This window comes from Pantherophis guttatus, chromosome 3 (genome assembly GCF_059756535.1).
Source record: "Pantherophis guttatus breed Tessera chromosome 3, ASM5975653v1, whole genome shotgun sequence".
Lineage (NCBI taxonomy): Eukaryota > Metazoa > Chordata > Lepidosauria > Squamata > Colubridae > Pantherophis > Pantherophis guttatus.
Window position 1 is genome coordinate 108,392,167 of NC_142065.1, and position 15,505 is coordinate 108,407,671.

At 41.5% G+C, this 15,505-nt stretch overlaps 1 protein-coding gene across 23 annotated transcripts in view; it reads right to left on the minus strand.

Moving 5' to 3' along the window:
- The window catches only part of PRRC2C (proline rich coiled-coil 2C), a 105,704-nt gene that overhangs the window by 62,375 nt on the left and 27,824 nt on the right, over positions 1-15,505 (minus strand). For all 23 annotated transcript variants that reach the window (XM_087890175.1, XM_087890173.1, XM_034409832.2 and 20 more), the window contains exons 3-6: positions 15,127-15,304; positions 13,752-13,864; positions 8,792-8,929; positions 6,532-6,773 (exon numbers count right to left, since the gene is read on the minus strand). In XM_087890175.1, coding sequence (XP_087746301.1) covers positions 6,532-6,773; positions 8,792-8,929; positions 13,752-13,864; positions 15,127-15,304 — 671 coding nt within the window. The remainder of the gene's footprint in view (positions 1-6,531; positions 6,774-8,791; positions 8,930-13,751; positions 13,865-15,126; positions 15,305-15,505) is intronic.

A 15,505-nucleotide genomic window follows, 5' to 3' on the forward strand; every position in this document is an offset into this window, starting at 1 on the left:
ATGTGCATGAAGCATTTATGGGTAATAAAGAAGCAGAAGCCTGGTTAGAATACACAAAAAAGGAAAAAGAGAATATAAATGAGAAGCAAGAACACAATGTTGAAGGGAAAATAACCGAAGATAAAAAAATAAATAATTACACTGGGATTGACAGTGAGAAAAAAAATGGACCGGGGGAGAGAAAGAAAGAAGAGAAGGAAATGGGAAAAGACTGGGTAAAAACAGGGGCAGAATTATGAGGGTAACAGTTTTAAAAGTTAGAGAAAGAATTCAGGGGAAAAGATACAATAAATATAAAAAGAAGAAGAAGATAAGAGAATGGGATAAAGGGAGAAAAATATTATGAAGTGGAATTTTGGAGAGGCCAAAAGAAAATGGTTAAAAGGGGAAGAATAATGGAAAGAATGAAGGGAAATAAAGCATTTATTAGTTGATTTAAGGGAACTGTGTTAATAGTAGAAATTGTATGTAAGAAGCAAATAAGATGAAGTATATTGTTTATTGTAAAATGGATCAGATCAGATGTAATATGAAATGTAGTTTGGTTTAATTATGAAAATAACTGAAATTAAGATATAAAATTGAAATGTTAGTAAATGATGAAATAAAATAATTAAGAGGTGGTATGCTAAGAACCGGAAGCTTTGGGGTTTTTTAGATAGTTTTTCAAATTCTATTTTAAGGGGATCTGGGAGGAGGGTGGTTTTCAATGTAAATAATGAGGCTGGGGAGCCTCCCGGGAGGGGGGTGGGTTGTATGGGTTCAGGGATTAACCCGCGAGGGACGGGGTCTAGTCCATCTGAAGAGCACGGCGGAGGAGATGCAGAATCTGGGGCCAAGGAGAGGGTTAGAACTTGTGCTGTTGATAGACATTACATCAGTACTGTAGGTGGGAGGGGCAGATATGGCGGGAGTAGGGGGCCGCATCAAGTTGCGGGAGTGCACGCTCGCTGTCTTCAAGCGGTGGCACGCTCCGGCCCCCAATGCTCTTCTCGTTCCCCAGGTGGCACAGACCCTCAGGCCCTGGGCCTTCGGCTGATGCTATGCAATGCCAGGTCCGTGGTAAATAAAGCCCCCCTCATTTGTGATCTTGTTCAGGAGGGGGGAGCGGACCTGGTGGGTATTACGGAGACCTGGTTGGGCCAGGAGGGTGGAGTCCCTCTCATAGAGATGTGCCCACCCGGTTTCCGGGTATTTCATCAGCCAAGGTCACAGGGAAGGGGCGGGGGGGTGGCAGTTATCATTAAAGAGGGTCTTAGTCCGAGGGAGGCCACTGTTCCTCAGACGGCCGGATGTGAGTCCCTCCTTGTGAAGTGGGGTCATGGGGTGCAGATGGGCCTGCTGGTTACGTACCTGGCTCCCTGCCACGTGGCAGCGGCCTTGCCTGAACTACTCAACGTTATAGCTGCGGTGGCGATTGATACCCCTAGACTTATGGTCATGGGGGACTTCAACCTGCCATCCGTCGGTGAGGCGTCTGAGGTGGCTCAGGAGTTCATGGCTTCCATGACGGCCATGGACCTGACCCAGTTAGTTCATGGCCCTACTCACACGGGGGGAAACACGCTGGACCTGGTTTTTGTCTCTGGTCAGTGGCTGAGTGGTCTCGAGATAGGGGATATAGCGATCGAGCCCTTGTCATGGTCAGATCACTCCCTCCTTCGCTTTGACCTTCGAACCGCCACACCCCGCCGCAGGGAGGCGGAACCGATGAGGTGGTTCCGCCCCAGGCGCCTGATGGACCCGGATAGGTTCCAGACGGAGCTTGGGCCATTTCCTGAGGCTCTGGCACACGGCTCGACTGAAGACCTAGTGGCTGTCTGGGATAGGGAGGCCGCTGGAGCTTTGGACCGGGTCGTGCCTTTGCGGCCTCTGACCCGGCGTCGATCTCACCTGGCTCCCTGGTTCACCGAGGAGCTGAGGGAGATGAAACGCCGGAAAAGACGCCTGGAGAGCAGTTGGAGGGCCAGCCGTTCTGAATCTGACCGAACACTGGTAAGGTCTCATATTAAGACCTACCTGGTGGCAATAAAAGCGGCAAGGTGTAACTATTTTTCCGCTCTTATTGCGTCATCAGATAATCGCCCGGCCGCCCTGTTTAGGGTGACCCGCTCCCTGCTCCACCAGGAAGCGTGGAAGGACCCCTTGGAGGGTAGAGCCGAGGACTTTGTACAATATTTGTATGACAAAATCGCTCAGATTCGGGAAAATTTGGACTCTGACTGGGTAGATTCGGGAGGGAGGATGAAGGCAAGTCTTGAGAATATTATCTGGGAAGAGTTTGATTCTGTGACTCTGGAAAACGTGGACAAGATACTGGGCAGACTAAGCGCGGCCACATGTTTATTGGACCCGTGTCCCTCCTGGCTGGTGCTGGCCTCTCGGGAGGTTACACGAGGCTGGCTCCAGGGGATTATAAATGCTTCCTTGAGAGAGGGTGTCTTCCCTGCTGCCTTGAAGGAGGCGGTGGTGAGGCCTCTCCTCAAGAAGCCTTCTCTGGACCCAGCAGTGTTGGCTAATTACCGTCCAGTCTCCAACCTTCGCTTCATTGCGAAGGTTGTTGAGAGTGTGGTAGCGCGACAGCTTCCTCAGTACTTGGATGAATCGGCTTATCTAGATCCGTTCCAGTCGGGCTTCAGGCCTGGATACAGCACGGAAACGGCATTGGTCGCATTGGTAGATGATCTCTGGAGGGCCCGGGACAGGGGTTGCTCCTCTATCCTGGTCCTATTAGACCTCTCAGCAGCTTTTGATACCATCGACCATGGTATCATGCTGCACCGGTTGGAAGAGTTAGGGGTGGGAGGCACCGTGTTGCGGTGGTTCTCCTCCTTTCTATCTGATCGGTCGCAGTCTGTGTTGACAGGGGGGCAGAGGTCGACCCCGAGGCCCCTTGTATGTGGGGTGCCACAGGGGTCGGTTCTCTCACCCCTTCTGTTCAACATTTATGTGAAGCCGCTGGGTGAGATCATCCGTGGTTTTGGGGTGAAGTATCATCAGTATGCTGATGATACTCAGCTATACATCTCCACCCCGGACCACCCCAATGATGCCCTTAAAGTGATGTCCCAGTGCCTGGAGGCTGTACGGATCTGGATGGGGAGGAACAGACTCAGGCTCAACCCATCCAAGACCGAGTGGCTGTGGTTTCCGACGTCCCGATATAGTCAATTGGTGCCATCACTGACTATTGGGGATGAGTCATTGCCCCCCACGGAGAGGGTTCGCAACTTAGGCGTCCTCTTGGACTCACGGCTGTCTTTAGAAGAACACTTGACAGCTGTGGCCGGGAGGTCTTTTTATCAGGTTCGCCTGATTCGCCAGTTGCGTCCCTTTCTGGATCGGGACTCGTTAAAAACGGTCACTCATGCCCTCGTCACTTCACGCCTGGACTACTGTAATGCTCTCTACATGGGGCTCCCCTTGAAGAGCACCCGGAGGCTCCAGCTGGTCCAGAATGCGGCCGCGCGGGTAGTTATGGGAGCAGCATGGCGCTCCCATGTGGCTCCCCTCCTGCGCGAGCTGCACTGGCTCCCTGTGGTCTTCCGGGTGCGCTTCAAGGTCTTAGTTACCACCTTTAGAGCACTCCATGGCTTAGGACCGGGGTACTTACGAGACCGCCTTCTGCCACCAATAGCCTCTCACCGCCCAGTACGCTCCCATAGAGAGGGGCTTCTCAGGGTGCCGTCAGCCAAACAATGTCGACTGGCGGCCCCCAGGGGGAGAGCCTTTTCTGTGGGGGCACCCACCATCTGGAACGAGCTCCCCCCAGAGATACAGAAGATTCCGGATCTGCGCACTTTCCGCCGTGCCCTCAAAACATTCCTGTTTCAGCAGGCCAGCCTGGCCTAACTTTCCCTTTATATTGCTTTTTGATTTTATTTTAAACTGGGATGTCTTGAATTATCTAGGACCAGAATGTTTAGTATATTTTAATTGGTTTTTTATTATTAACGTTTGTATTACATGTATTTTTATCGTTCGCTGTTCACCGCCCTGAGTCCCTTAGGAATAGGGCGGTATATAAATTTAATAAATAAATAAATAAATAAATAAATTGATGTTAGAATAAGAAATTTGGAATTAAGGAAAATAAGAGGTGGAAGGTTAATTAAGTTAAAAGGTTTCAATGTAAAAACAGAATAAGATGAAATACATTGTTAATCAAAAAATGTGATGGGGATTTTGAGAAACATTCAATAAATGGAGAAAAAATTGAGGTTTCTCAGATACCATTTTGGAAAATATTGAAATGAAAATGAATACAACAATGGAGAGAGAACGTAAAGAGGAGTAGAAGGATAGAAGGAGGGGAGAAGAGAGGAAGGAGAGAGGAACAGAAGAAAGGGAAAAGGAGAGGAAGAAAGGGAGGGGAAACAAGAGTAGGAGAGAAGGGAGGAAGGAAGGAGGAGTGGGGGAAAGGAAGGGGAAGTAGAGAAGGAGTAGGAGAGGAGGAAAGAAGAAAGTAGAAAAGGATAGAAGAAGGGAGGGAAGGAAAAGAGAGGAGAAGGAAAAGAAGGATTGTTGTAAAATAAGGGAGATGGAATGGTAGAAGGGCAACCCCAAGTATGCTCAAACTTATTAGGATGAAGAAAGAATATGAAAGTTAAAAGAGAATATATATGATTAACAATGGATAAGATAACTAATTGAAACAATGTTAAGAAATTTGAGGGCGGATGGTGATCCTGTTTATATAATAAGTATAGAAGTATTAAGGTAAGATTAAAAAAGTAGGGAAAAGAATATTTTGGCAGAAATTGAAACTATGTAAAGTGTATTTGGATATGATAAGTTGTATAAGATATGATTCGGTCAATACTCTTGTTCAGAATAGAAATAGAAATAGAATAGAATAGAATAGATTTTTTTATTGGCCAAGTGTGATTGGACACATAAGGAATTTGTCTTGGTGCATATGCTCTCAATGTACATAAAAGAAAAGATATGTTCATCAAGAATCATAAGGTACAACACTTAATGATAGTCATAGGGTACAAATAAGCTATCAGGAAACAATATCAATATAAATCGTAAGTATCCAAGCAACAAAGTTACAGTCATACAGCCGTAAGTGGAAGGAGATGGATGGTGGAAACAATAAAATATGTATGTAAAAGAAAAAATCAATAAAACTTGATTCAAAAAAAAAAAGTATTCCTCCCCAATTATTGAAAATCAACATACATTTTTAGTTCTATAATTGAGTTAAAAATTCTTCAATTTTTCATGTGTAGTGTGATACATGTCTAGAGGGGTAAATGTGAGAAGTTTCTGTGTCTGAGATCTGTTGATGTATGTGCCTTATATCATACTGATGTCAGCCTCAAGGCATTTAGAAAAACGAAAAAAATGCACTGGTTTCATTGCTGATTATAAGGATAGAATTAGTACTTTCTGCTCATTTGTTATAAATCAGGGCTCCCCAACCCCTAGTTTTAGGAACTGGGCCGGATAAGTGAGTGAAGCTTCACTTGCACATGATGTAGGTTGTGCACAAAATCATCTCCCCCCTCCCCCCGGTCCGTGGAAGAAATTTTTTCTTCTGAAATTGGTCCCTGGTGCCAGAAAGGGTTGGGACCACTGGTATAAATGATACTATCGATAGCAGAGTCTGGTACAATAGGAGTGCAGTGTGCTGGCTTTTTTAATTTGTTGTGTAATGGTAACCTACACTATCCATACAATTAAACAGGAACAGCTCAGTTTTGGAACCAGCACAACTTCTTCCCATCTTGCGAATGAAATGTTCATATACATTTAAAGAAATCCTGTAGTATCATAGCAATGGAAGTGCAATAGTGTTACTTGGTTAGGTTGGGATTCAGTCTTGGAGCAGTTAATTTGTTATTAGAAGCTAAATAACTGCTAATTGAAGATTAATTCTGTTGTTCTGCAGTAAGAATGTTTTCTCTTCTATCAAAGCTGTTAGGGATTTCAAAGAATTTGTTTTTATTATTTTATTTTTTCCCCTTCTATTTGGGTAAATTGTAGCAAAAATCAGCATCTATCTGGTGGCCTTGGGTTAAAAAAATAGAGAGCTAGAGATTTGTTCTGATTTTCCATTATTTCTGATGGCCAGTAATTTGAAGATTTGAGTTTTGTTCCTTTGGAATGAGCTAATTTGGAAAGTTCAGGAGGAGGTGGAGATGCTCGGTTCTGAGGGGAAAGAGGGGTGCTAAGCTGAAGTAAAATATTTTTTGTTTGTTTCATGCATGCCCCAGGTGGTGCTCTTGTTTCAATTAATCTGATCACAAACCAAAAGATACCTTTTGAATCCACAGGCTATAAAAATTATTTCTCAAAATTTTATGTTTTGTAAGATTCTTTAAAAAGGTTTTTATTGTTTCACTTTGTCTACTGCTTAAATATAATCTAAATCCACACCAGAAATTGAAAAGACTTACTAGCAAACAGGCCATAATGCTCCCTGCGCTATAGGAATAATTTGCCCTCCAAATTTCATTTTCTTTATAACATGACTCTTGGAAATGAAAGAAATTTTGCAAGAACTTGATCTATCAGACTTACATATGGTGGTATCATCCCTTTATACTGAGGAAGGATCCCTGGCTGTTGCTGGCCATTCATCTTAGGTGGGGGAGGTGGTGCTATCCGTATCTCCTTCTTTTCTGGTATCTTAAGGGCATCACTTTGTTCTGTTGGTCCAGGCATATTACCATCTTCTTGAATAAGAGGTTTTGCTTCTTGATCAGTTGGAGAGTTTGGAGAATTTAAACTTCTGCCTCCACCTTCTCTCCAGCTAGCAACATCTGCATTGGAAAAGGGAACATCAAATTCTGAAGTGCTGTACCAACACAGTAACCAGTTTTATTTTCTTCTTCCAAAAACCACACTTCCACTGCCTGAAAAAAGTTAAAGCAGCCCAAATTGGAGCCGTATAACCTAGACAATTGCCCAATGAAAAATTGAAATAAATTGTGTGATACAGTTTGTTTTTCTTGACCACTATAAAGGATGGGATCAGACTTACAAAAAGGGGTTGCCTCATCATACTAAGCATCTATCAGTATTTTTGGAACATTTCAGTTTTGGAAATCCCTAGTATTATGCAGTGCACTTTCCCAATATGAGACTGCATCAGCAGGAAAAAACTGACTGTCAGTCCTCAGAAAGCTGGAAATTAGAAATCTTTGCTAATCTACAGGTAGTCCTCAACCTATGACCATTTGTTCAGTAACTGTTCGAAATTACAATGGTGCTGAATGATGATTATGACCAGTCCTCAGAGTTCCAGCTGTCTCAGCACCTCCGTGATCACATGACTGCAATGAACATACCTAGTAGTCCTTCCTATTTTCCCCACAATACTGTAAATTGAGCTAAGAGAGTAACTGGCCCAAAGTCACCTGACTTTCATGTGTAAAGCACGACTAGAACTCATGGTGTTCTGGTTTCTAACCTGGTGCTTTAACCATTAGGCTAAACTGACTTGCCAGTTATTTACAATTTATTAATGACCGGTTCCAGCATCCTGTGATCATGATTGCTCTTTGCAACCTTCCCTGCCAGCTTGTCCAGAAAGTCAATGGGGAAACCAGCAGGGAAGGTCACAAGTTGCTACGGTAATTCTCTCCCACCCATGCACCCTTCTTCAGCACCTTTGTGTTCGTGCCAGACTGGCCATTTATACACTCCCAAAGTCCACCCTTCAAGCACCCTCTCAGACCTATACTGGACCCTTGTGCTTCCTCTCTGATCCACAACTGCCTGCACTCCCTCCCCAATCCTTGCTGTGCCTTTCCATGGACAATCCCTAATTTGCACACTTGCTATGCTTCCCCCAAATCCATGCACACCCCTCACTCCCATCAAACACTAGCCACCTGCTGGCCTGGGACTTGCAATGTGCTGCTGGCTTCCCCATTAACTTTCATTGTGGGAAGCAGGTAGAACGTTACTTTGCCTAACAACCATAGCATTCAGTTAACATCCACAACTAGGACTGCAGGGACTGCCACTACTAAGCCATGCAGTTGTATTTTAATGACATTGCTTAGTGATGGAAATTCTGGTCCCAATTGCCATTGTTAAGTCGAGGACCACCTGTAGTACTAACCCCTAAATATCTATCAGTATTTCTAGAGCCATCTTTTGTTTGCTCCTTTTATTTGACAACCATAATAGGCATTGTTCCACATCTGAAGGCCTTTGAGCCTGCATATTTGAAAATGGACTACAATTTTGATTTCAGACTACATTTTACATTTTTAAATCTTTTCAGTTAAAGAACACAAGAAGAACACAAACTATTGTTCGGTATGAAGTATAAGTTGTCTTTGTTCATCTTTGCTAATTTGGTTTATTTTGTGTTAAAAGAAAACACCAACCACTGCAACCATAATGATATTCAAACCTACAACTCAAAATAGGAAATGTGATCAACTGAGTATCTCTTTTACAAATTTAGTGAGTAACCAAAAATAAAAAAGACAATATTAATTTGTAGATGAAGTTTCAACTAATGAAAGCAAATAGATTAAAATCCTTAATCCTAGATAGATACATCATCCCAGGATCTTATTTGCAAATTAATTTTGACATGAATCAAATGTGAATTAATACTGAATTCTATGAAGAACTTTTAAATTTATTTATTAGATTTATTAAGGCTGTTCAAGTCTAAGACGACATGGTAAGTCTAGTACATAGATTAAAAAAACAGATTAAAAACCACATAATCCTGGACAAAAACAGCATTCCCCAAGATAAAAAACTCATCAGGAGCTCCACAACCACAACAATCTTAGGTTATTTTAGGCACACCTACTTTGTGGACGCAAACTTGGCCCAGGACCATAAGGCTCTTCAGGTGCATCCTTTTCTTTATTTCCCTTTTCTTGATCTCCAGCTGCCTGCAAACTAGGAAACTCTTGCTGGAAATAAGTATTTATTTGAACTCCAGGACCTGAAAGTTATTTTAAAAAAACTAAATCAATATTGCACATAATGTTCTTTTATTCTTATATTTAAACAAGAAATATATTCTATCACAATTCATATTGCTTCAGAAGATTTAGAATCACCAAATCATAGGGCTGAAAGGAACTTTGGAGATCTTCTAGTCACACCCTGCCCAAGGTGTGAATCCTTATTCCCTCCTAGACAAAAGGTTCTTCAACCTTTTCTTGAAAATCTCCAGTAGGCAAGCTGACAGCTATCCTATCCAATCTTTCTTGCTAGGCTGAACATTCCTAGTTGCCTTAGTTGTTTATCGCGTGATTTAGCCTCCAAACTTCTTATATCTTTGTTGCTCTCCTCTGCACTTTTTTTAGGGTCTCAGTATCTTTTTGGTATCATGTCGACCAGAACTGCACGCAGAATGAATGAATGAATGAATGTGTGTGTGTGTGTGTGTGTGTGTATGCCTAGAGGTGACACTTACGCTATTTGTAAACATACCTTAAAACTGTTTTATGCTTTTATCATGTAGCTTTGGATCGTTTTTCTCAATAAATAAATGAACAAATTTAATGTTTTTGACTTATTTGTTTAATTGGGTTCTCTAATTAGTTTTAAGAGATATGTGAAGAAGATATCACATTTAGGTCATATTTATGCAGAAATACTGAAAATTCAAAAGGGTTCACAAATTGTTAAGACTCGCTGTAATTTCTGTTGGACCAATTACCCACAGGGAGATGGCTAGATGAGATCAATTACACTAAGCCCATTTACCAACTCATTGGGTTAGCTGTCTCATTCACAATCGTGTTATTAGAAATTCAACCTGGAATTTAAAATCAGCATCCTAAAACCAAAATGTAGACTGGCCTGTAAGTCTAAAATTTTGCAAGATGGAAGAAGACTCAACATAAAGAATAACTTTCAAGCATGTAACTTGACATTTCCTTATCTGACAAATCCCTTCCCAGCTTCATACTTCCTACTATACGCTAGAGGAATTCTGTTCTCTCTCTACTCTCCCTCAAGGCCACAGAAGCAGCAGCAGCAGCCATACATATGAACAAACAATAAGACATATACATATACAAGACATAATGACCAAAATAGTTTTCCCTTAGCATCCTTCAACAGCTCCCTAAAGGGCAGTATCTCTTTTGCATCAACTGTTCAGACACAGATCACACCCACCCAGGACTGAATCCCTTATAGCTCTAGTTTGGGGAGAATGCACTAAACAGAAAAAAATGTTTTTGTTTATATCTGGAGCAAAATCCTTTCTAAAAGTTTTTCCAAATAGTTTCAGATTATCTCTTTGGCAATGTCACCTCTTTGGTGTTTTAGAATAATAGAAGCCTGCCTGCCTACCTACCTACCTACCTACCTACCTACCTACCATTTATTTATTTATTTATTTATTTATTTATTTATTTATTTATTTATTTATTTATTTATTTAAATTTGTATACCGCCCTACTCCCGAAGGACTCAGGGCGGTGAACAGCTATAGAATAAAACATATAAATATAAAATTTAAAATAAAGTAAAACGAATTAAATAATTTGGCTGAAAATTTAAAACCCCAATAATTTAAAACCAAATTTAAAATTTCCATTTAATTAAAACAAAAAGGTTTTATTGTTTTTTAAAATTCAAACAAATAATATTTTCACTTATCTATTTAAACATTTGTAAACCCAACCTTCAACCCCCCCTTCCCTCCCCGCTCCCCCGACTTCCCAGAAGAAAAACAGGGTATAAATTTTACCAAACATACGCTAAAATATGCTAAGTTAATGCAAGACATTGAAACTCCCTAGACCCCTTAACTCCCCTTCTACAAATTATTCATCAACCTCCCTTTAAACTCAAAATAACATATAATCCTTTAGCCCTAAGAATTTTTAAAAACCAATAACAAACACTAGTAGATCTAAAAATCTCATAATACATCTATAGAATATTCTTAATTCATGTACTTAATCATTTGGCTCCTCCTCCTACTTTTGTTCTCAATATTCAAATATTTTAAAGATCTTAATACAACAATAACTAAGCCTTAATTAATGAACTCTTAATTCATTTAGTTAATCATTGTAATTAATCATTAATACATCAATAGTTAGACCAGAAAAAGTTAATCTTCCATTCTTCCTTTCTTTCTGTATTTTTTCCAATCTTTCTTCCTCCCTCCTTCTTTTATTTTGAGGAGGTTTTGAAGTTTAACTGGGGGTTGATGTATCTTTAAAACTTATCCCTTTCTCGGAACCATTTCCTCTGATTTAGAGCCCCCATATCGACTCTTCTTGCTTATATAGTCAGTCAGTTCATAGAACAAAGAATTAACTCGATCAGTTTGCAAAGAAAAATCCAGTTGTTGCATTTCAATTAATTGTGTGAAAGCCTCTGCCAAATCTGCTTTATCCTCAGAAACCTCGTAGGGCTGGTCAGTTTCTTCTTCTTTCTGCTCCAAATTATATTTTTGAAGAGATCTATCAGTTAATTCCAAAAGGGCAGGAAGAAAGTTTGAAGATTCTTGAGGATCAGCCAGTTCCAGCTTCTCTGTTTTGGTCAAAATGTCTCCTACATTGTCATTGTGCTTTCCTTCAAAAACATCCTCAGTTGCTTTTATATCCTCCACCAGTTCTATAAATTTTTGTTCTATGATTGCTGTTAGGTTATTAATAATTACAATTTGGTTATTCATGGCTTCCTTTATAAATTCTGCAAAGTCTCTAAAAAAAACCTCCTGGCTCTGTGATTCAGTTCTCTGTGTCATTTCTGACGCCATTAGAGAGCCTCCACCACTTTCAGAAACTTCTTCCTTGGAAGCCATATTATTTTAAAAGAATTTTTCTTTTCACAACCATAAAGTCTCTTGAGCAGCTTTCTCAGATTTATTTGTAGTTTATCAAGCAAGATAGTCTTTTCTAGACCCAGCTCCCAAATCCAGCAGTTTAAATCCAGTCTCTGAGCACAAGTCTATTAACAAGCACTTTCATTTCCTACTTTCACTTTCACGCCCACAACGAAGACGCCATTTCCAGCTCCAGCTCAGCAAAATCAAATAAAAACAATGTATCCTAGGAGTTAAGTATATACTTGCAAAAGCTTGCTCTCCTGCTTCCGTTCTGTCTGCTTTTTGAAATCAATTAATCTTCTTCTTGAGAGCAGAGTCGGTCACCAGCGTCTGGCTCCGTTTGAACGGAGTCGCCACGGATCCGGAGCTTCAGTGGGCTGAACGGGGAGCTCTCACCCTCCAAGCCCCTGGAATTACTCCAGGGGCTCCCGGGGAGCTCTACCCTCGCCCACCGGCTCTCCTCTCCTTCTTCTCCCGAAGGAGAGGTTTTTAAGCCGTCTGACAGCTGATTAGCGCTGTCAGAACGCCTCCAACGGAATCGCAGGGCTGGCGGTCCAAGAAAACCGTCTGCGACGCCGGCGGTGCCAACCGGAAGTCCTAAAATTTCCATTTAAAAAGGGGAAAAACTTAGGTCAGGCCAGCTTGATGAAATAAGAACGTCTTGAGCACACGACGGAAGGTACGCAGATCCGGGATCCTCCGTATCTCCGGGGGGAGCTCGTTCCAGATAGTAGGTGCCCCCACAGAGAAGGCTCTCCCCCTGGGGGCCACCAGTCGACATTGTTTGGCCGCCGGCACCCGGAGGAGCCCCTCTCTATGGGAGCGTACTGGTCGGTGGGAGACTATTGGTGGTAGCAGGCGGTCCCGTAAATAACCAGGTCCTAAGCCATGGAGCACTCTAAAAGTGATAACCAAGACTTTGAAGCGCACCCAGAAGACCACCGGGAGCCAGTGCAGCTCGCGCAGGAGAGGTGTTACATGGGAGCGCCATGTCGCTCCCATTACCACTCGCGCGGCCGCATTCTGCGCCAGTTGGAGCCTCCGAGTGCTCCTCAAGGGGAGCCCCATGTAGAGAGCGTTACAATACTCCAGACGGGAGGTGACGAGGGCATGAGTGACCGTACGTAGGGAGTCCCGATCTAGAAAGGGACGCAACTGGCGGATCAGGTGAACCTGATGAAAAATCCTCCCGGTCACGTCCGTCAAGTGCTCTTAGAAAAAGCAAGTACAAAGCAAAATGAGGGAATGAAGTTATCTCTTAATTCCCTCCTTCTCCACGGAAACTCCCACCAGAGTAACTCACTGGTCTGAGGTTCCAAGCTTCTTTTCTCTCTCCCACAGTGCAACATACTCCCCAGCCAAATTGGCCACCTAATCTTCCCAGTGTTTTCTCAGATACTGCCATCAATGTCCTTGGCCCTTTTCTTCCTGGTTTCTATTTCCAAACTACTTCTGTCAGGAACATACTTTGATCAGGCACAGACCTTCCAAAACCAGATCTGTGCTCATACTAGCATTTTGGTGTAATTCCCCCCCAAAAAACAATTTTCACGAACAATCAATCAGTGGATCAACTTGCCTCCAGAAGTTGTAAATGCTCCAACACTTCAAGTTTTTAAGAAGAGACTGGATAACCATTTGTCTGAAGTGGCGTAGGGTATCCTGCCTAAGCAGGGGGTTGGACTAGAAGACCTCATTGTCCCTTCCAACTCTATTATTCTAAACTTCTAATACTACCTTCTCATCCTTTAATACAGTAGTCTCTCCTAAGTTTTCCTTCAGAAGGCAACTCCTACATACTTGAAACTTTCAAAGCTATGCACCATCTTTCACCAAAGAATAATGATCCTACTACATCTCTAAGATTACCCAAATAAACAAGAAAATGAAAGAAATGATGAGTCTTAGAGAAGTGCAGTACAGAATTACTGGCTCAGCTAGACTGGCCCATCTTTCCTTCACTTACCATCACCCTGTCCACCCTGTTTGGTATTTGCCCAGGATTTGACAACAGGAGGAGGAGCTTCTGGAGGAGCAGGAACTGCAGGTTTTGGCTGCACCTGTGGTACTTCTGCTTGTCTAAAAGCAAGAGAAATTTGAAAATGCCTGAGACAAAATGGCTAACATAATGACTGCAAACCATATTTTAACGAAGAATTCAAAACTTCAAATCATTAAAGAAAGCTTTTATGATAAGAGCATAACAACTTATATGAACACAGACACATTTATGAATGCAGCTGTCAGGTTTCGAGCTGCATTTACTCTAGTGCTGACAGCAGTTCCCAATAGTTCTCCTAGTAGAATTTATATCAACAATCTTATTTCAAAAGCTTTAATACAAAATAAAAGGGAAGAACTTCAAGAAAGCTTATCAAGATTTGCATGAAATAGTTTGTATCATATAATTTTTTAACTATATGAGACAAACTGTTCTTAGCATAAAAAGAGATAACATCTAATTTAAATTTGCATTCATTTATTTTTTCATGGTGGAAGTGAACAAACTTATAAAGCAAACAAAAAATTATCTGATGCTGCCACAAAATCTAGTAAATTTAATCAAAGATGAAATACTCCAGAATGGGCTCTTATCAATGCTTCAAAAGATACAATCCTTCTCATATCTGCACAATCTGGTGTCCATTTATAAAAATTATTGATGAGGGTTCTTTTCTAATTACTTATTTGACATGACAGGGCTTCTCTGTTTTCATTCATCATACCCTGTATTAGCAGGCTGCGTAGTTCATTCAGCTCTTTTATATGCAGACATTATTATAATCGTGTCTATTTCCCAAATGGGGATGAGAATCAAATTGAGGGTTTTGATTTTTACTCCAAGAAAATACAGGTAATAAATTATCAGAAAACTAAAGTGCTAATATTTGCATGAAATTCTTTAAAATTTATAATTAATGTTATTACTAATTAATTAATAATGGGCCTTGTGAAGAGTCAGCAGCTGCCCTTCCTTGGCAGGAGGAAGTTGATGGTGAAGGTCAGCTGGGGGGCAGAAGAGAAAGGCAGAAGTGGAGGCAGGATAGCCAAAAGTTGAGATATGGGAGGGAGTTAGGGAGATAGAAGAATTGAGATATATGTTGCAGTTGTAAATTTAGGCAGGTTGCCAAGCATCCAAATTCTTATCATGTGATTGCAGGGATGCCACAACTTCAAGGACCAACCATAACTACTATTGGTTCATTGCTATTGTAACTTCAAGTGGTCAGTGAATGAATGGTTGTTAAGCAAGGACTACCTGTAGTGTTCTTTAAGACTCCTGCAGCATATGCTAAAACGTTTTATTAACAACAGGAAGGATGATTTGTAGTGCAACTTACTTTTCTTCCTCATGTTGTTCTTGTTTAGAAGCCCAACCTGTGCCATCCTTAGGCACAATGTTTATATTGGGATCATTGCCTTTGTTTTCTGCTTTAAGACTAGGGAGGTTAGCTGGAGGGGGCATTCTCCGTGAAACAGCAACTTTCCCAAGACTTTGTAATCCATGACGAGTTGCAACTATGCAAAAAAATAATTGTAAACTGTTAATATACATTCATGTTTCTACTCATCCTTATTTTCCTTGAAAAAAAATTCCTGGCAAAATACTATTAAAAATTATATTTCTGGACACTGAAAAACTAAGAATAAATTCCTGCCTGCTCACTTACTTGCAAATGGTGAAGGGGAAAAATATACCATATTTTTCGTTCCATAAGA